Source organism: Anopheles nili, chromosome 2 (assembly GCF_943737925.1).
Source record: "Anopheles nili chromosome 2, idAnoNiliSN_F5_01, whole genome shotgun sequence".
Lineage (NCBI taxonomy): Eukaryota > Metazoa > Arthropoda > Insecta > Diptera > Culicidae > Anopheles > Anopheles nili.
In genome coordinates this window covers 10,159,963-10,182,580 of record NC_071291.1, presented here as the reverse complement: position 1 = coordinate 10,182,580, position 22,618 = coordinate 10,159,963, and the positions used below count along the sequence as shown (strand labels likewise).

Genomic DNA, 22,618 nt, shown 5'->3' with positions numbered 1-22,618 from the left:
AAAAAAGAATAGAAACTAAAGCATCTACCATCTCGCCACTCGTGTGGATGAAGTTGGGAGAGCTTTATCGAGGCTAACTATAAATGTGATAAAAAAATACATAAAGACGTTAAAATTAGATTTCACTTCGCTTTCGCTACGATTGCGATGTTGCTTTCAGACAACTTAGCTTTTTTATAATATTATTTAATTTTTCTTCAATTTAGTAGTGGCAAGCTTAAGCCGTCTGGATAGTGATCACCAACGTTAGTTTATGTTTTTTGTTTTTTCATAACTAAACGTGAACTTTAAGTTGCACTTAATTCGATTCTTCGTACTTAATTCGTTCTTTCGTTATCAAGCTATGTATGGGAGCTTTGGGGAAAATGCACAATCCTTAAGGCCACTAGCAAAAGTCAAACACGAGCCAGCAAGCATGATTTCCTGTCACTTTGCTGTGGTACATTAAAGGTCTTCATTGAAGTTGGGTCGACTTCCATGTTTCACTGACCGTGCGTCGAGTTTCAGTGACCGTCTCTCGCGAGCTTCAGATTTTCGAATGAAATATGCGGGGCAACTTTTTTCACTTAATGTCAACTGTAAATTATTACGGTCTACATGGGGTGTCTACTGCGCATGAGGAAACCGTTTTGGGGTAGAGGAAAAGATAAAACCACTCATGTCAACCGCTACCAGGCGAGCGGCCTTCGAGTTCGCCCAGTGCCCTTGTCGGACCCGTTGCGTGCTTGTGGTTTAACATTTGAAATAATTTCGTGTATCTCGTGAATAATCATCAGCATCCTTCTTCTACCGCTGCTGAAAAAAGGGATCGCACGTCGGTTTCGTTGAGCTCAGCCAAAGTGAAGGATGATAATTTATATAGGACGAGAAAAGTAAATTCTAATTCCGTTCGCTGGGACCGGTCTCAAAGTCAGCGAAGGATTAAACGAAGCTGTTTTTTCGATTTTATTTTCTTATGGCCAAACGAAATCCACTCATGCTGGATCGTTTCGAATCAGAGAGCAAGTAGTGGATGCACATTGGAAATGGAACGGAAAATAAGGGTGTTTGTTTTATTTCTCTTGCACAACTTTAAAGCATTGTTTTTTTGAAACTGCAAACTCTTTTATTTATAAAACGAGTAATGAAGCTCTGACAACCGTTGGTGTTATTTATGTATTTTATATAAAAATATAAAAAAGTTCACTTCTGAATTAAATACCCAAGAAAAACACATCAGATGCATTTCAAATCCCCAATATTATAGAAAAAAATCGCACCCAGCATCTAGTTATACGTGTTGTGTCCTGGAGATCAACAACGTGCCGCTTGGATGAAGACGAAAATGCCATGCAACCGTCGCTTAACACTGGTTGATGCGATAGAGACAATAGCGATAACGATAAAAAAAATCAGATAAATGGAACAGTTTTAAAAGAGATCAAACGCCAAATGCGCACACAAAAAAATCAAATATGGCGCCAGGCCTTGGCCTCTGACAGCGTTGGCAGAGCCCTAACCAAATGAACTAATTAATTTCTGCGTCAACAGAAAACTGTCACCAAGCTAACTAGCAGTTAACTGAGGCCAGCGCGTCACCGGTACGGGCACGATAGAAGGAACCTTTTTTATGCTTTGTACACAACACCGTCATGATGGGCTTTCCGAGTAATGGGAACGAGAAAAATAAGAAAACAGAGCCAGCCAGTGTGTGAAAGAGAAAATGAGAATGAAAAAATATCAAAAATCCCTCAACCTTCCACTCGGTGAACGGCATTTGCCGTTAGCACTACGAGCAGTAAAAGGTCGTGTACTAGCTTGTGTTTTTTTTGTGCCCAACCAAAAGCGGGTCTAATTATGTTTTGTCATGGTGGGGTTTTGAAGTCACTTTCCCAACCGAGAGGTAAAGCACACGCTCCTCCGAACGCTCGACACCCTTGAAAGGTTGACATAATTTATCCTTTCTTATGTTAATTTAGTGCTCGACTTTGAATAAAATGGGATTAGCGAGGGAAACGAAAACAAAACATAAAAAAAAGAACTCCAAATCGACGAGCGAAACCGTTTAGTACAACGTGATTTAACCGTGCGCCAAATGTCTGCGTAGGCTGTTGCTGTGGGTATACATGCTACCCATTACGGCTCGTAAGCTCCCCATCGATGCTCGAAAGCCGACCTCGGGAGGGCGTATTGGTAAGCGAAGGTTACGTGAAAGTTGTTGCCATTTTATTCGCCATTTTTTTGTGCTGCTCCCTCATCCGTACCAAACTTGCCCCGGGAAATGAGCTGCTTTTTGCAATTTCCTCCAGCACGGATTATTTCGGGTGAGGTGATTAGAGCATTACGACGAATCCGCCTCAAGGCCGTTGAAGGTAGGATTCCGATTTATTAAGATTAAACTGCTGCCAATCTGGTGGCTGACTCACGAACCTGGCAAGCCAAAGGGAATAAGTTTCCTCCGAAACGAAGTGAATGACGCAAAAGCGAAACTGGCATCGATCGTCGAATGCGCCCGGCAGGCTTTACGGCTCGGGTAGCTTCACATTCCGAGAACGTTGGATTATAACGTACGTACGGCAGCGGTGGCTGAATATTCATCGTTCGGCTATAAATTATGATTCCAAGATCGATGCTCGTGATGATTTCCATAACTTTTTTCAGGCTTTTGTTTTCAAATCGCCCGCAATTGGGCTGGGTTTTTATTTATGCCCACGACAATGTAAATGAGCACCGGAGCTCACAGGTATGTGGATCGTATAGAGTGGATATGATTAAAATATATAAACGCTTCGGAAGCAGAAGGAATCCAATCAAACGTACCGTACAATACCTATAGTATTGATTAAATCAATACGACAATTAGCATCACCGTACGTCGTCTTCTTCAGGGAACGATTTCCCGGTGTTTAAATCGGTCACGTAAAAATGTGCCACTGAATTGCTTTTTGCTTTACGAGCATAACAGACGCTACGCAGAGAGAGCCCTGAGTGGGCACAGTTTTGAGTGCGTACCATCGAGTCAAAGTGCTCAATCGATTATTATCTCAAAAATGATTAATTATGATGAAGAGCCAATGAACGCACACAACCGCAACGGCTCGTTGCGGTAATTCTTTACATCCTCTCGGCTCTCCATGGCCGCTTGCTTCTCGAGCAGCCGCGAATAGCTTTCGAAAAATCACGTACCCATGTACAAAGTACTTGGCGCCTCCATCAGTGCGAGCAGGGAAAAAACCTCGATGTTTTGTGGCCGGAAGTCACCAGGCAGAGTAAAGGCGAGCGCGCGCGAGTGAGAGAGAGAGAGAGGGAGTGACAGAGAGAAGATGAAATCTTTGGAGCTTTCGTCATTTCCCCCGTTGCATTAAGTGGGAAGTTGCGCAGTTCAGGCATGCACACCATTATCGCTGGGCGTGATTAACGGTTTCCGGGTCGGAGGCAGTTGAATGGTCCCTTCGCAGGATGATGCTTCGCTGTCGAGTGGTAGTCGCATCGTTGTTCCACGGGTCTATTTTTTTTCAGCACCGAGTTCATTATTTGACTGACGATGACGGTATAACTGGGGATGGAACGCAACAGTTTCCGCGGTAAAAAGAGGAAAAAAAGGCTGACAGGGCGCGTGCAGGAAGGCAAATGGGCAGATGTTTGCCACTCGAGCAGCAGTACTCCATGTCATCGAATTATTATGATTAATTAAATTTTGGAATTTTATTATCATTCAAACATCGTCCCTCGCGTCGCGGTCGGGGTTTTCTTCGGCTCGGAACCCAAGCGGTACGGTGATGTGCGCTTCTTCTCCCAGTTCCGGTCTGTGGTGGAAGTTTGGCAATTTGTAGTGATAAATGATTTTTCGCGCGGCACGATGAAAGCGAGAAAACGTCCTTTCCCGATTAGATCGGCGACGGCGACAGTTCAGTGAAGGGTTGTTTGGCCATCGATTGCTATCGGCACGGTTGTTGAAGCCGCTGGCGCTGAGCCATCGGCGGTAGAGCAAAACGTGCTTGTGGACAAGAAAACAGCAGTACCGCCCACGGTGCGAACAAACCAGGCTTGTTGAATGGGAAGGCGTACATGAACAATGCAAACTTTTTGCGTATATTGATGGTGCTACTTTAAGGGCTGCTTTATCATCGAGTATCTCGAGTTGAAGGTTTTACAGCGGAAAACAAGGGGTTTCTTTTAGCCTAAATAGATGTGTTTTCCTAAACATGGAAAGCTTCACAAAATATACTGTTTTAGCAATCAGATAAAAAAATTCTATATGATAATTCTATATAATAATTCTATATAATAATAATAATAATTTATTATAAGGTGCGTTAGGAAACAGTAAACCATTTGGTGATGTTTTGTAAGAAAGACGTTTTCGAAAAATGGAACTAAAGTTAATAAATTAGTCCTTTTTGATATATATACGTCTGTTCCCGATTTAACCTAGTCTTTAACTCGCATTGGATCTACCTACCTTTGCCCATTAAAAAGAGTTTCATTTCCACCCAGAAGTGTTCCAGGCGTGATCATTAAAAAAACCATGTTCCAAAACCGCTAAAGTTGGAAAAGGTGGATGTGGTGTTTTTTGTTTCTTCCCTTAAAGTGGTGAACCGCACCACTCCTCGGCTCGAAGAGGCAGAAGAAGAAAAGCAAATGACCACTTGTCTCGTAAATTCACCCCTTAACACGCCAGCCCAGCACGACGGGCGCATTGTCCGATGCCCGCGGTGAAAATGAACCCATGCGGGACTTGTTTAAATTTAATTAGTTCCTTCCGCCCAAACGTTCGCCTGGGAATAGTACCTAGGTGTGTGTTTTAATTTTTTTTCTCTCTCCTTCTTTCACTCTTCAATTTTCTTCCCTGCCAGACGGTAAAATGGCACACGGAGTGGCAAATTGGCACTCGTTCACCTCGGGCGAATAACTCGAGACCCCCTGGCGATGGAGCAGACCGCGGTCGGTCGCGGTTTTTCGGTGTCCTTCGCGCACCATGCGGAGCCCTTCCAGTGAGCGAAGAACGCACGAGCGGAAACGGGAACGCAAACCGGAAACAAGAAATATAACCCCGGCCGGATGTGCCCACGGTGTTCGCGTTCCGAAAGCACCCGACCAGGTCAAGCCTCTTTGGCGTGTACACTTACCGGAAATAATGGCGCCCCGTTAACGCAGACACTCTCGGCAAACCGGACCCGGATTGGGCGTGATTTCAGCTTCGCCTTCTTGCCCGCAGACAGCAGTGTCGACTTCCGGCCGACCGCTTTGTAGAGCTGCGGCTGGCACACCAGCAGCGTGACGGAGGTTTCACAATTTCTAACTAATTGTATCACATGGTCCCGGGGTGCGTCTTTGACGTCCTCACCGTTTACAGCTAATATTTGGTCACCTGGTTCCAGCTGAAATTGGGGGTCGGCGGAACGAAAGAAAACAGGTTTCATTGCAATGGTTAAATTGAAAGCATCCGTGGAACTTGAGCTAACTCTGTTTGGAATGCAAACGAAATAAAAAACCACCGTCTTTCATTCACGTGCGCGAAGCTTGCGCGATGAATAAAAACGCAATGGTGCTTGATCCTACCTTATTTACACTAGGGCCACCTTCCGTGACGAACCGGACGATCACAGGCTTTTCGCTGCCGGCGACGAACCCAAAGCCGAGCGTTGAGCTGCGCTGCAGGACGACTACACGCGGCTCGGGTGGTGCATCGTTGCCATGATGCCGGATCGGTTCCTCGTAGGTGGTGGTTTTGTTCAGGTGGCTACAAAGGCGAAAGGATGGCACAAAAAAAAACCGAAGCGATTATTTCCCAGGCCCGGTTTGTTTCATCGGGCGAGTCTCGCATACTTACTTGATGTAGTACGGCTGACCCTTCTGGTCGACTGCCTTCTCCCAACCGTAGGGTAAATCGTTCGTCTGCACCCAGTTCTCGATCGGCGGTAGCCATCCGGCCGTCCGTGTGATGTGACTGAAATGGACAAAACGGGAGGAAAGAGCAGAAAGCGATAATTAATAAATCGGACCCCGGAAACAATCACGTTTGTGGCGTTCTATTTCGGCGGCAGGTGTGGTTGTAATAACCGTAAATTCATCCACCGCAGTCGCTCGTTATGATGTTGAATAATAGGCGGGAATTGTGGGAAATTATAACGTCCCTAGAGGTGTAGAGTTCTTTAATGGGCGTTTTATGATTGGCCAGACTTGTTCCGCTACGGATTGTGCAGTTTGTTACGTTCCATAATCATCATATTAGAGTTTCATCAGGCACCGTAGCCTACATGTATCGTGGAATTTTGGTCCGTGATCCCAGGTGACGCGGGTTTGAAACCCGGCTACTCTATCGTGAATTCCTCAAACAGAACTATTGGAGTTTCGATTATTACTACAACGAATTGATTTTGAATCCCATAATTCAAACTAAATTCTAAGCCTATTCAATTCAGGATGTTTCTATGGCAAAGTTTAATGTCTACACAAAACAATCCATTTCATGATTGACCATCGCAAACGCGGTGTAGATTTTCAAGCTGAAACACTGTTACACTCTCCCACGGCGACTAATAGCCAATTAGCATGTTTTTGCTGCTTGTTCAACGAGCCGTTGAAGCTGTGCGTCATTTAATTGTCCCTCGAGAACAATTGCGTCAAATCACATTCCCGACGTTGTAAATCAAGAAATTCGGACCGAATTGGGACAAGCGAAAAATCACCTACACACACGTAACACGAAACCATCGTACGTAAAAATCAAAACAAGTCCGATAGCCGAGAGCTTATTTTCTGCTTCACTGGAATGAGATTCAATACCGATAAAAACCGTTTCGATGCTAATTAAAATTTTATTGTACGTTCGGCTACTTATGCTGATTTCATCGCCCTTATCGCCTGGGGGGGGGGGGGGGGGAAAATAATCAATGTTGACGTCAGTTGTATTCACAACAATACTATTTTGGCTATGGAGTGTTGAGTTGAATATAAATTTAAATTTTAAACGTGCGATCATTACACCACTCATGAAGGCAGTTTGCCAGTTTAGCAACACGATTGATTGTGTTATCACTTCAGGGAAACATAATTTTAAATTGATTTGTGAAAAAATTTTGTTACAAATTTATCTTGAGTTTTTATATGATAAGCGCTAAGAGAAAAATCCAGCTCACTAAAATAACACAATTTTGTATACTAATATTTGTTATAACTTTTATGCATTGTTGCAGCACCATTTTAAAGAAAAAAAATTAATGTGTTGCAATTGGGTAACAAAAGATCCCAAATTAATTGTGGTCTAGTAGGAAATGTGCAACATAGGCATCAACGGTACAATTAGTACACAAAAGAGCGGTTTCCTGCAGTCCCATGATATAGATATATGCTACGGCGAGGATTACTAACAAGGATCGACACGTCAACGAATCCGGGCCACGTACGGCAAGAGTACCATATAATGAATTTAATTTAGCATGTTGAAGATGAAGTTATTTATTCAAATACCTGACTGCTAAACCGTTTAGAAGATGTGCGGGGTGCCCTTTTTGTGCCCTCGAGGCGAGACGCCCGTGGCAAACTGTTAACATGAGATCGGCGAGAAGAACGGGCAGATGTGAGGGGTAGGACGCGAGGAGATGAAGTAAAAATTAATTTAAATTCCGTACATTTCACGCCACCATCTTTTGTGTGCCAGCGCGCACGTATCAGAGAAGCTGTGGTAATTTGATTACCGCACACAGCACCAACCACTTGAACGCGAACGAAACAAAAGAACCTGTCTCGGGGCGTGTGCGATTATTTTCACCGGGGTGGGGAAAATGAAGATCGACAAGAGGTTTCGGGGAAGGGTGGCATTGCCGCAATAGCTGGAAAGCACCGCATGGTGCAAACTAGCGTCGGTGGAGAGCCAGTCTCACGTTGGGTTTTACGTACGCATCAACGGGTAAACGACCAGGCGCCTCCATCGGAACGCGCGCGTAATGGAGACGCCTGGTGTTTTTGGGCAGCATGTGCCACAGCACACCATGCGTCGTATAGGTGCCATTGATTGACTGATAAATGTTCACTCGTGCGCCAAACCATCACCGGCAGATATGAGCGCGAAACTATGAGCGCGGGTTGCGTTGTAGTTGATTGATGCGATTAAATTATTTCTTGCATTATTCATCACCGTGTGAATGACGTAACTGAATCGTAATCGAGCCGTCAAACGACGCGAAATCCAATTTTACAGCGATGAATTTCCAATCACGGAAAACTTTGTAACATAACCGGCATGTGCCGTCTGGACTGGCCTTCCTCGTAAATTGATCGTGAAGTGTATTCCATCAAATCGAAGTCCGATTTAAAATTCAATTATTTGAACCGTGAGAGGGCGACAGAGAGATGATCCCTATAAATCGAAGTGCGAACAACAATGCCATCAAATTTCACGTTTTAATTTGTCACTCCATTTTACGGTCGTTCGGTACCAGCACAAAACAAAAACCACGAACGAGCACCAATTGTCATCACGCGGCCCCCAAACTTGTTGCGATAATGTTGGAAACTTTTTATTTATCGAAAAAAGAAGGATTGAACCACCACCACATGGCAAATAGCGAGCGCGTAGCTCGCTAAGCCCTTTAGCATCCATCACCTCATCACACCAGTAACGGAGCCAACTGAGGTTAAAGCAGTGGTGGGTGATAAAATTTTATGAGCTTGTTTCATGCACCATTCCGTTTGTCACACCGTTCGTGTGGCGCCAATGTGTTCACGATCGCGGTGATGGACCCCCGTGTGTGTGTGTGTGAGAAAGGATTTCCGGAAGCGTGCTGGCGTTTCCAAATCTTGAGGCTCGTAAAATGCTTTGCATCAGTCTGATGACATCACACAGCTACACATGTCAGTGCTCTTTTTTATCTGGGTGCTTTTAAGTCGGCACCCCCGACGCGCAATTTTTTTTTCCTAATGCCTTTCAGTCCATTACGGTGGCCGCTCGAATATACCTTGGTCGTTTTCCCTGAGGCGCGCGCGCGCGCGCCCACACGCAATTCGTTGCGCGTCACATGTAACGATATTACTTAAAGTACGGCAAACGACATTATTTTTTATCCGAGAATCGTGCCGGGAAGGGGACATTTAAATCCCATGTGAATTGATATAAACGATGTTTACAGCCCGTCAGACAGCATCGGAGCGGGTTGCAGCGGCCGCTTAGTGAGATTGCTCGTGTTGAGGCAGGAGACCCACAAAAAGGCAGTTAAACCGTGCTGTGCTGTTTTTTTTTTTCAAAATAAAAATAGCACATTCCACCGAGATAGTAGCGAGTTGGTGCTATCAACGTTTGTGCTTTACGTCCGGGAACGTTTGTTTATTACTTCCGATGAGGCACCCCTTTACTCTAGGGGCGAGGGATTTTATTGGAAATGGGTTCAGCTGAACCGAGATTATTTGGTTTATCTTTTGCTGAAAGTGTTGTCGTGTGCATTGTACATATCCCGTACAATGTGATATTCGTAGTTAAAAAACCAGTGTGTTGGATATCTTAGATAACTTAAATTTTAACCACATATTTTAGCTTATTATAAACGCAGTAGAGAAACACGACAACGCATAAAACCGTTTAATTAGTGTGAACTCCAAAATATATCTTATGACACACTTCTGCTTCATAGCCCTCGCGCTTCTTAACCGGCTAAACACCGTTACCTACCAGTGCCACACAGGTAAACGACAATTTTTCATTAATTTTACTTCTTCCCATTCCCGGTACGTTGCTGCGTTGGACCGCACCGGGCGGAGGAGAAAATATATTTATTACCCTTTAAACCATTCCATTTAATGGTTACAACCGTTCCGGGAACGTCAACGCGACGCAACAGGAACTCGGTAACATCATTTACGGACGGTAATTGAATCTGATAAAAAAAAAAACACACTCACTACATTCGAGAGTCCATCGTCGGGGCAACCCGTTTGTACCGGGGTCGCTTGGTTTTGCGTGCAAACAGTCTCGTTGCCTCTTGGCGGGGCCGTCCGCGTGCTTTACGGATTTTTGTTTATTTTTTTTTTTTTCGTTGCGCACGAATTTACCTGCAGGGAAAATCAACGCGTTTGCAGATTCAGTACGTGCCGTCACGAGTGGTTTCAACTCCCCATCCCGATCGGGAATTTGGTGGCGCGTTGCGCTCTAAAGACTCCAAAATGAATGTTTAAAACAAAGACCGCCCGGCGATTGAAACCACGCCAGCGTAAATCGGCAAACCGGATGGAGCAGTACAAATACTACACCGAAATTCAATTACACGCCAGGTGGGTTAATAAAACCAGAAGCAATCAAAATAAATATCTGCCCGAGGGCGCGCACAATCACGACCAGGCGCCTCCATTTCAATCGGTTCCGAAGAACCCTTCGTGGTCGTGCCATTGCGAGGTTTGATACGTGCCCTCGGCTGGCCTAAGTGGGTGGAAAAGAGTTTTCAATTCTATTTCATTTTTATTCTTTGGTTTGCACCAACCATATAACTCGATAATCTTAAGTTAACCTCCTGTGGGAGCTCCGTTCAAGCACTCTCTAGTGGAAGAGATTGAAGTAATGCCAAAAAAAAACTAGCCTTCGCTTCTTTTTCTTCTTTGCCATCTTCGTACAGCAGTAGCTGGGCGTCAGCTGATGGAGGTTCGAAAAGTTATGCACATTTTTTACCCGAGCCACACTGCCCCGCCCAACAATCGGGTGTGCGAGAAGAAAATCAGTTCCAAAGAAAATTAACAAACGAACGAGCACTGGGCCGGGCCGGACGGAGTGCCATAAATTGCGCTAATTTAATCGCTCGTTATCTGCCGCTACCTTTTAGCTTTATGTGTGTGTGTTTTTTTTTGTGACAGTGCGATGATAGGAGCGGTGTTTTTTTTTTGGTTTCCATCGCTGTTTGGAAAAAATCGCACCCATACATCGGTGCATCGGAAGCGACAGATTCTGAAAAGGAAACGGCGGATATAAGGTAGCCTGCCCTCGGGATGCGAAGAGGAGAGTACTTTGGCGTAGTTTTAAGCGCTTTAATGTGCAGCAAGGATAACGAAAATCCAGGGAGTGATTTTTTTTTCCCTTTAATGCAACAAGGAGATAAGTAAAAATAATGTGTAGATATTATTGCTCGGCGGATTTAACGAATGTAAAGTGATAAGATTTCATACAAGTTTAGTGTAAAACTTTTACAAAGGTAATCTAAAATCTGTAATTAATAGGTGACTGCTGAAACGGCATAAGTTTATTCCTTCTGAACGGCACGCAACGTTCCATTTTTGGGTGTAACTCCTAGTAGAAGAACGGAACCATCTCGAATGCAGATTTAATTTCGGTTCACCACGCGACCGGGACGAACGACGATGCGATTATGCTGTTTACTCTAATTGCTCGGATCGGCGGTCGTAAAATCATTCCCTATCGCTCCCCGGCGCATCTTTAAGCTAAATGACCCATTCAAATTTGTTGCTTGTCGCCGTTCGCTATCGCAGAAGGAGCGGCAACGCGATACCGCTCATAAATCATACCGAGCATCCTTAGGAATTGGTGGGACCGCCATTTCGTAGCTGCATCATTTGTGTCGCAATCGTAAATCAGCACGGGAGAGAAGCGAACCATACATAATCCGTCCCTTTTTCGTCTCACACGCAACGGACATTCACCACCGCCAGACGACGTGGGTGATCGTGTTCAGCCCATCGGGTTCAGCATCCTTATCGTTCCTCTATTTAAGAGGATCGAATAGTGAGCATTTTCGGCAAATGAAAAGTGGACTCGCGCGAGCGAATTTCATGCCCCAAGACGAAGCAACTTGTCGCAGGGTTCGTTTTTAGCCAACTTAGCAGGATGTTTCACGAATATGATGAATGTACTGCTTGCTGGATATTATGCCAATTCCATTCGGCTTCTTGCTCGCTCGCAAGGTGAGCCGATGAGAAATGCTTATTTGACGCAACTCAACAAAATCATCATCATTTACGCGTTATCAAGCTACATTAATTATGCTCATAAGCGCTGCCATCAGAATGTCCATTCCATTTCAGGGAGACAGCAGCATTTTTTTTTCAAAGCACACTGGCAGAATTAACTAGAAAATGTTTAGAAGCTACCATCAACGGGCGTAGCGTATGATGAAGCAATTTCAAGACAGATGTAGCCGTATTACGCTTCCTGGGTTTACGTTATTCTTCCGAGCAAGACGTCAAGCGTGCCCACGGCGAACAAAAACTAACGCGAGTCGCAAACATTAATTACGGGCAAAATTTATCCAACTTACGCTAGTGTTTTGTCACCTAATCGAGGATTGCGGATGGCTGTCCGGGCTCGTCTCGACGAACCCGTAAACCATACGGTTTAATGAACGAGCGCTTAGCGTCCCATTTGCTCACGTTGTCGGCGGTACTCGAGAGCAGAAAGCCGCCAGGAGGAAGAAGTTTGTAATTTGCACACCAAAGAAGAAAATAGTGTGCCCATTCCGGGCCGGCGTGTTGAAACTCTAACACTACCAGCGCAAGATAACCCGGCTCGTCCTTAGATATATCGCTCCGGCGCGATAATAAAGGAAAGGCGCACGGTGGAGTTGAAAGAATGTCTGTCCCACCCGGCGTCGGGTCTGAGCGTTTGCCTTCCGATAATGGTGAAAACACGTTGTCGCCGTTGGCAGAAAGGCGGCTCACGGGGGCGTTCAAAGGAATGACATTTCCGCTACCGAGTTTGTGTGTGTGTGTGTTTGTACGCGTTTTTCTCTGCCGTCCCGGTGTCGGATGAAAGACGCAAAACCAGAGAGCATCCGGGTGTTCTTTCAACCCCAAAAGATGGTTGCTGCCGAGTGTAAATACTTTAACAGAGGATTTTTTTTTCTCCCACTTTTTTTTTTGGAATGCGAAGTCTGTCTTCCTGAGGCAGGCGGCCGCGTTGACGACGGGTTTCGAATATAACCCCGAGTGGAGCGGTGCGAATATTGTGTGGCGTTTGCATGTTTAGTAGTGCCTACTCTCCTGGTGAACCATCGAGCACGAGTAGACCGGCGGTTTGTGTGCGCGTACTTCCATCGTAAAGCATTTTCCAGCATCCATTTTCCACTTTCCATCCAACAGTCGAACCGATTTCAACACATGGGCACATGAGCGTACGACACATGGGCACCAAAAGGGACCAAACAACTCGCCCAGATGAGGGTTTTGCCGGCAGAAGCCTGGTTGAACGGACCCCGAACGGGCGTATGCCAGGCGGTGTGAGAAAATTCGAGCCGAGCCCCATGAATGGGAAGTGTACCAGGCGACCGCTCACTTTTCATCCAATCGGACTAGGATTTTCCAGCACGGCGTCTGCTGGGGCTTGCAATATCTTATGCACCTTCAACCAAGACAAACAACAAGCAACGCGGAAAGGCAAACCGGGTGGAAGAGATCCATCGCAAAGTGATGAGATGTGGTCGGGGCTTCGGTTTGTCGGAAAATCGTAAATTATAAAATATTCATTAAGCGCATCCATCCCATCGAAATGGCTCGAGGCTGCTTTGGGAGCGTAAAATGGCTACGGTTGGAGCTACGATTCTACAAGAACCGTAGGGTAAATGCGATTCAGCTGAAGATGTGCTACGGTTGTTTTAATGCTGAATTTAGAACTAGTCCAGTCCGGTTCTGCCGAAAGGCACGATCGTTTCTGGCCATTCTCATGTAACTGTTCAACTAAGCAGTTTTAAACATTGTGCGTGCGTTGAAGATCGGTTCCTAGCGTTTGAGAAACGCGTTTTAATCATCTAATGCACAACGAACAAATCAGGGCCATAAATTAATGCGTACGAAGCAAAGCATGCCATGTTGTAAAGGATCTCATGCAGAAGGTGAAATATTCTGAGCGTTTTCGAACGCGTTATCATGCGGCCACGGTTGTTGCTTTTTGCACAAGACGTATTTGAATGCTGTCAACACCATAGCTCCCCTTGCATTGATGGATTTTCTCATTAGTATATCCACACTCGTACTATTGACGTGGCGCTGCGGCAAACGTTGCTCGTTGCTGGCGCAACATACCACCCAAGCACCGTGGTACGAAGCGAAGAATCGCAAGGATGCAGCTTTGTAGCTTTAAGTGAGACGTGGCGTTTGCAGTGGTGAAAGACTTTCAATTTTCCGGCCCTCTGAGGGATGAGACTGAGGGTTCGAAACCGAGGCTGCAACTCGGTCGGGATATGCTCCGTATGGGTGCCCATCCCGTTTTGAGCGGGTCGGGCCAATGTTTGCCAAATCGTTTAAACTGTGTTAGACATGAGTAACAAATTTACCAATTCGCTGCGCTCTTCTTCGTGAACGAGCAGCTTCGCACATGGTGGCAGATGGGCTGCTACTGTTGAGCTTGCGCCTCCGTCTGCTTAGTTTGATGGCATTCGAGAAGGTACTTGAGCGAAGGGATTAGAATTTCATTTAATAAATTCATTCCTTTCTAGGACGGCTATAAATTACATGGTGAAAAAAGGATCAAACTTGGTTTTCACATGTATTAGGTAAACCAAACAAATATTGTTTGAGTGGAGATTTATGTTCGGACACTAATTTGAATTTTCAATCAAGTTTTATAAGGAAAACTTATAAGCTTCAATGATTTGATCGTAACAATACATCAATAAAAACGAATACTCGAACCATGACCATGACAAAATAAACTGTTCCACTAATAGAGAGCCCACTCAAGCGTAGTTCCAAAGTGACACTATTTATAGCGTCGTCCCTTTTTTGTGCTTTCATAAAGTGCACACAAAATTAAACCACCATTTCAACGCAAAAACGAACCACGACTCGCTTTGATGAGCTCGCGAAACAGAATTAGAACGACACCGACGTCGTTCGAACTGCATCCGTTTTGTTCGTCTCACGTTTCTGACGATGCACTTCCGGCGAGTTGGTCGACCGGGACCTGTTCCGGCTCTGTGGTTCGCGAACGATATTTGTTGCCAGGACGTGCAGCAGCAAGGACAGATTTTAGATTATAAAAAAAGAAGCTCCCAACACTCTGCTCAACGTGGTCGCTAAATTGACCCATCCCGTGCCATAGCACCAACGCCAGCCACGATAGTGTTTTTTAGGGGTTATATATAGTTTTTTTTTATTCGCTGTTTTCTCTTTATGCATCGGTTCCACCGCCAATCCGTGAACGTGATTATGTTTTAGCGCATCATCAGCGATCCGTGCAGTGCTTTCTGCAGTCACGCCACCGAAAGGGGCTTTCCCATTGCCAGCGCTAGCCGTTCGTTAGCACCATTGGCACCGACAGGATGGAGCTAGCTACGAGCGTCCTCCCGGCCATTTTCCAACGTGCTGCAAAAAAAAAGAGCCACCCCTGACGGCCAGCCCCAGCCATCAAGCGAAAGCTAGCGATGGCCAAAAGCATATTTTGCTGACGTCTGTGTCCGGGGGTGGATCGCTTGTGCTCGGTGGTTTCTTCTATTTTTTGTTTTTGCTCGTTTGCTCGTTTTCCATGCTCCGATCCGGTTCCGCTTTGCATGCCTGCTGCACACTGGCCGTTCGAACGGTAATCTATCTTTCGCTGTACACTTTTAGCTTAGTTAGTACTTTTTTTTTTTCAGCGCATCAGCACCCTTGTCGCTTTTTTGACGCTGCCGAGTATCGGACAGCACCACTACGCCAAACAATGTTCTGTGTGAGTGGATTATTTCGCGCGACGTAGCTTTGATCCTGGCGCTGCCAAGGTTGTGATAGTTATTTTTAATCATTTGGCGCGTTTAACAAGAGCGGCAACGTGTGCATCGGTGATGCATTGTTGATGGTTCTGGGATGAAAGTGGTCGTTTTATGCTCCACTTAAAAGGCAGCATACGATACAGTCCAAATAGTTTTTCTTTCTACTTTGACGAGGTTGAAACATATTTTTGGGCTGTATCACTTTGGTCGGTTTTTAATTTTGTAACTGATCAAAATTTGACAGACTTTTGGTGATTAGCAAAGCGTAGAAATAAATATGATTCACATGAAAAATGCGAACAGCAAACAAATGGGTTCAACAATCTGTAAAAATATTTTCAACATTCTGCGAGCTTCATTCCATTCGGCTCAAACAGGATTCCAGCTTCAGTTCCATCAATTGCCTCGGTGGAAACGCAAAAAGGATCAACCTATGACAGACCTGTCAGTAAATTGCCACCCATAAAGTGGTTTTCAAGCTTGCGTTTTGCCCAAAAACACAATAATGATACCGCAGCGGCAACTCTCGCCCGCATGGCTCGGGATGGGAACATCGCGAAAACGAGCAACGAGAGCGAGAAAAAAAAAATGCTCGTAATCCTTCGGTGGCAAAGGCAACCGGCAGGTTCAAATGGTTCGCTACGATCGCGGTATGTTCCGTCTGCTTCGTGACTGATAGGCGGGTTTGGTTTGGTTTGGTGAGCGGCTAAAAAATAAAACCTGCAACAGAACGGCAGCTACGGTGGAGGGCTTGGACGAAAATCAAAATGATGGATTTAACGTTATTCCGAGCGGGCCGGCTGTTGAGCGATTTTCCAAATTCCTTAAACCTTCTCTCTTCCAACCGCCCATGTAAAACCCCTTTCTGCTGCCGCAATCCTACGGGAAGTGTAGGTTGGTTTGCTTTAAAACAGCTTCGGTGTGGTCGTTTGGGCGGGCTCTTCTTCCTGTGAAAGATCCCCCGCCGCTTCTTGCAGCTATTCCGCAACTTTTTTTGTCTACCTCCACCACGGCGAAAGATCTTCCCGCCCACGTGACTCGCTTTATTTTTGCCAAATGCCTGCTCCAAAAAGGCAAGTGCTAACTGGATTGTGGCCTGCTCAAGCACGGCTCCTATCAGTGTCTTCAGGCTCGGTGCTCGTCCGAAGGATCATTCAGGTTTAAGGCTATACTCGTTATCCCTGCGGCGGAAATGAAGGACGCATTTGGTTCGGGATGCGTTTTTTGTTCCTCTCACTACAACTCTCCTTCGTCTTCTTCTGGCGCGAGACAGATGCGAGCGACCGCAAACGCCCGTCCATCTGTCCATCTTGCTCAACCATCCTTCAACCCGGCAAACAGCTCACTGATGCCACTGATCCTTCGACACGATGAAAAGGATGACGATGGCTATAAATGTAATCCGTAATTGACCCAATTTTCGTTCACCCCGTGATGTGTTGCGTGAGCCTTTTTTTTTTCGCCTCATCAATGGCTCGTGAAGCCAAACCACCGTGTGCTACCGGTGTTTGTTTGTTTGTTTGTTTGTGAAGGAAGAGTTTATTTTGCTGCTGCTGTTACTGTTGATCTGGCTTGCATTATGCCGGTAAAGCTGCGACATCCTGGAACCAGCGCCACCAGGTCGCACCGATAAGCGATTACAGGAAGTCAACCAGTCACCACGGGGTGCCGCATGACCACAACGGCAGAGCAAGGAGAAAAGCCATTTGCATGTAAAAGGAAACATTTCACATTACTGCTTATGTATGCATGCCGCTCGTTGTACCTGTTTACCGAGCAGCATAATGCAGCACACACGCACACCGGTTGCATTAAACTTTAATACGACCCTTTGCGAACACGCTACTTATGCGTGAGCAAATCGTGCCAAACGAAGGGCTGAACCAAGTGAAGGTAGATCGAGCAAAAAAAAAAGAAAACGTCCTACAACCTGCACACATAAATCGTTGAATCATGCATGCTTGAGCTCTCCCCGAAGCAAATACCACGGATGACGGGGTGGAATTGTACTGGATCCCATCATATGCGCGTGGCGGAGAATAAAAAAAAAGCACATTCTCCAACCCCACCAGGGATCAAACATATATTAATAGCTACAATACCCGTCTAATGAATTCCAATCACCCATGTGCCTCTCCGTCCGCAACGTCCATGGTGCTGTTGGCAAATAGATAAAATCCCTGAATAATGCTACCCGGTACAATGGAAATTTCATAACGCTCGCGAGTAATCTTCGATGCGTGTACACCGGCGACAATAGGAAATGGGGTTTTTTTTACAATTTTTTTTACGGTGCATTGAATTGATACCAACCACGGAGCAGTGCTTGAAATGTGGCGTGAGAAATAATACCGCGCGAGGAGTGGATTACGTCGACGATAAGCTTTATTTATTTTCAATACAAAAAAACCAACCACCAACCGAATGTACGACGGAAGTACTTTGCTCGCACAATCCACCATCCATTCACTGACAACGCGCGGTTGTCATTCTAAATTGCCTGCTGTCATGCACTCGTCGTTTCGTGCGTTCAATTGTGGGCATGTAACAAACGAGAAAACAAATCGAAACTGAAGAGATATAATTGACGACTGGTGTGGGTTCGAATATTTCGTTTCTTGATGAAGCACTCAATTCTCGACGCTAGCTTCTCACGTGATGGTGGTTATTTGTGTAGCAAATGCTAATGCACCAGCCGATCGGTCGAATGGATCGCAGTTAAGCCATCGCCTAACGACGGCTAGAATGAGCGCGAAAAATCCATTGAATGCCCACACCACGACGATGGTGATGTCGGGCGAGTTCCAGAGTGCCACTACCAGTCCAAAATAAAGGTAGGTGGTCAGATGAACGAGCCCCAACGTCACGCCTAACAGGATGGCCATCCCACGTGTGTCACCACCAACACCGGTGAGAGTGATCAACTGATCGAGTGCTGTCGCGAAGACGAACGCATTCGCAACGAGACAAAACCGACCGGCGATCGGTTCCTCGAGGTAGAGGTAGAACACACCGGCCAGAAATTGTGTGCCGAAGGACGCCACCATCAGATCGGAGGTGCGCAGGTAGATCAGCAGGAAACCGAGCGAGGAGAAGACGACCGCCACGTAGAACAGCTGCCAGAACACGCCGAACAGGTCGTCGGTGGCTAGGAACGGCAGGAAGGGACGCAAAAGCGTCAAATTTTCAGTCAGAAACCTACAAACGGTTGAAAGAATGGATGAATGCGAGGAAGAGTAAAGGTATCAATAAAAATTACCATTGCAAAAGCACACTGTTTAACGCGACCACCAGGATGAGGATCTCCGCCACAAACAGGTTCAACAGGCGAAAGCTCGTGGAAGGAGCTGACAGTTTAGGAGGCGCGTGTGAAGGAGTACGACCACCGCAGATCATCACCGGTTGGTAGATGGCCACGTGCATCAGAGTGATCGCCAGGTTAAGCGTGTACTGAGAGACGATTGGATAGATCGTTCCGAGGTCAGCCAGAAACGGATGTGACGCTGAACCGAGGCTCATGGCCAGAGTGGCCGCGATCAAGTAGTGTAGACGCTCGGACACAGGTGCATATACGACCAGCTGGTAGAGGTACACGTACACTTTCGCCGACCAGCACAGCTCCGACAGACCACCGATGAAGCGCAGCTCGTACGACAAGTAGTTGGGCAGATGTAGCAAAGCGTAGAGCAGTGCCACCGCCGGATGACCAAAGTGTACGATCTTCTGGATTGCATCAAACCGGGCACCGCAACATCGCGCGACTGCGAGTACGACCACGGCCAACACCCTCGGGAGATAGAGCAGCACGTGATAGTGGATCTCGAGATCCTCTTTTTCCTCAGGCTCGTCGTAGGTGGGTTCGTAGCGCCCTGACGAGACGTCCACCAGGACACCATCGTCGTCGGGTAGGTCGGCAAGCTGATCGAGCTCCTGCTCCCGAAGGTAAGGGTCGTACCCGTACGAGGCCAAAAACAGACCCACCACGGCCAAGTGCAGCACCCACTGACGGAACCTTACGGTGTTGTCTACACTGTCACTTTTCAGACCTTCGGATTCGTGTTCACCCGAACCCGGATCACTGTTACCACTGCGTTGCATGACGTGCGCGTTGCAACTGACAGCCGTGGTTCATTGGATCAGTGGGCCACCGGGCCACTATTCACCAGCAGGGGCATTCGACCGTGGCGCAGCTGGGCAAGAAGGCACCACTGGGAATGCACGGTTGCCCCGGACGACGGCGCAATGGGCAGGAAGTGCAGTCGACGTTGTTGGTTCGATATTGACTTCCGCGATAATGATCCTTGAATGTGGGCTTTGCAAAGGCTTGAAAAAAAAACCGGTTCTTCATTCGGCATCCTTAGGGTGTGGTTCGATTGATGGAGCGATGAGTTTATGATTTCAATACCACCGTAGGTCAGGGCGTAGTTTGATTGTGTTCTAGTTTCAAGCATGATCTAACAAATTTTCTCACCACAGTTGTACATCGTACACCTCGTGGAGCGAAGAAACTTTGTGGCGTGTTGTTGAGTGATTTTTTTTTCGCAAAGTTGAAAAATCATCAAAAAATTGCTTTTAAACACTAACAGCAATGTCAAAAGAATAAAGTTACTTGACTACATCTCTAAAGCATGGTTACAATCAAAGCTTATTTTGTTAAAAAGAAACTGGAACGACGAACCGGAAAAAAGCTGCAATACCAGCCTGACTTCAATTTATTTTTCAATTATCAGCACCATCGAGCGTGCGCACTGCTGAAGGTAATAATGGCCATTAAAGGTTGCTTGTTCATTCTCCAGATTGGTTTGCAAGCTCAACTGCCTCCACAAGAATGGCAGACTCGATTAAGTAAGCCTGCGAGCGAACGCTTTCATTCGATTCGATGCGATTATTTATTGTTCGCCCGGCTTACCACGAACACCAGCCGCTCGGCAGGATCCGGAATTTGCCCCAAAATACACCTGAGTTTCTCTTCACACACGTGTATTATTCGTTCTTTGCCATTTCATTTGATCGGCCTAGGTGGACGCTGGTTTTGACGCGTCCGACAAAACAAATCCGTCACGTTTTACGGAAGAACGCAACGAGCCGGACCTTTGGAACCGTACCGGGCAGAATATGTCAATGGCATCGTGGTGAGAAAACAGCCGATTACAACGGCATTTGGTGAACCACGGGCGCCATGTGGCTGTAATAGAAAACCTCTGTCGCCGGAAATCGCCTGTCATCGGAAATCGATGGCTTAGGGATGAAGACAAGGCTCGCATTTGAATAGCATGGCTTCCACGCGGGTGTCAATCGATTTCGATTCTTTTCCTAGAGGCTGGATCAGAGGATTCAAAAAACCGCACTGATGTTTCATCCAACAGGAAATTCGCATTCTACATCTAATAACACACATTTGATCAGTTTAGAATAGAGTCATATTTTAGCAACGCAGTATTGGTAGTTATTGGTAGCAACATATTTCCTTGTGTATATTTGTGCAAAAAATAAAAACAGCCAAGCAATGCACAAAGAGTTATGTGCTGTCACTGCATCTTTGGGTTGTTCTTAACGTTTATGGTGCTGACATTTACTGTCGCGTTTTCCGTGCCTCAGAAGAATGAGTTCTTTTTTACGAGGCTTATAAATTGAGATCGGACGTATCTCGCTTGTGATTGTGTTATGGGTTTGCTTTGGGAAGTAAAACGAAATTGTAACGCATCGTAACGAGCAATCATCTTAAGGCCGTCATGCGAGAGAAATTTTCAGTAAGGTAAACAGTGGTAAAAAAGATCGTAATTTAGACATAACAACAGTCATAACTAAAATATGGTAACTTATTTCACCTCCAAGAGACTTCTGCAGTATAAAGAGGAACTGTTAAAGCTATTCAGAGCATGTGAAATTCGACAAAATGCAGCTTGCGTAAAAAAAATTTAAAACAATATTTCTAAGCAAATATAGTTAATTTATTTTTAGAAATTTTCTTTCAATAAAAGATTATAACTATCAGTTGAAACGTAATTTACAGTATAAATTACCCACAAATATCTCAAGTTTTGGAAAGACGTTTCTATAAAGAAAAAAAATACATATATATACTATAGGCTTGAGATGAGACAATTGCTAATAGAATTGAATACAAGACTTCTGAATACAAAGCAAGTGAAAGTGGAGAAATGTAGCAAAAATGACTAACATCGCATGACTAACGCAGGCAATTAGTTCTAACAGTCACTGAGCGTGTCAATGCAAAAGTCACGTTCTCCATATGCAATTTCCTCCACTCGTACCAGTAGCGTGATAGTTAGTTATGTACAGCTGCACCAGGAGCAGCAGCGTAATCTCGCCACTTAACACAACATAATTTACCACGTGGTCGCTACAAGAGCTTGCAAAATCCGCAGTAAGTGTTTTTCGTACTTGTGGCATAGGGGGAAGCGAAACGAGAACGCACAAGCACGAGTTGGAAATGCAACAGGAGAAACAATAACAGGTTCTCCCTCGGGAGAACTATAAAAACAATCAATTCCTCGCTTTCAACCGAGAGTGTAGTCAGTATACATTATCGCTTCACTATTCGTTATGTGGTATATTTTACATCCCCAAGGTTAGATTGCAAAAGGGTATGTCAAACTCAAAGGAGGTGAAGTTTTATTTATTTTTTTATATATAATATTCGTTTGACGTCAATGTAGTGTATAAAAAGTTCATTCTAAACCATAATTATTTTTAAGGTAAACCATTTCTTATAATTTTTATCAATGAATCGTCATAATGACATTCCCTCAAATATGTTGGATTTATACTCTGCAACGGAATCACGGAATCAAATGTTATTCATTTTCATATACTATTTCATAAATGACTTTTAATGAATACATTTGACATAAGCATATAGTTCAAAATGCCGTAACCTTTTCACTACCTATCGGAACGGATCGGATTATATAGTTCAAAATGCCGTAACCTTTTCACTA

General features: G+C 45.4%; 1 protein-coding gene across 1 annotated transcript in view; it reads right to left on the bottom strand.

Annotated features, from left to right (window-relative positions):
* LOC128730669 (uncharacterized) overlaps positions 1-22,618 on the bottom strand; it is a 53,821-nt gene that overhangs the window by 15,261 nt on the left and 15,942 nt on the right. The window contains exons 2-4 of the mRNA XM_053823744.1: positions 5,813-5,929; positions 5,542-5,722; positions 5,109-5,360 (exon numbers count right to left, since the gene is read on the bottom strand). Of these exons, the coding sequence (XP_053679719.1) occupies positions 5,109-5,360; positions 5,542-5,722; positions 5,813-5,929 (550 nt within the window). The remainder of the gene's footprint in view (positions 1-5,108; positions 5,361-5,541; positions 5,723-5,812; positions 5,930-22,618) is intronic.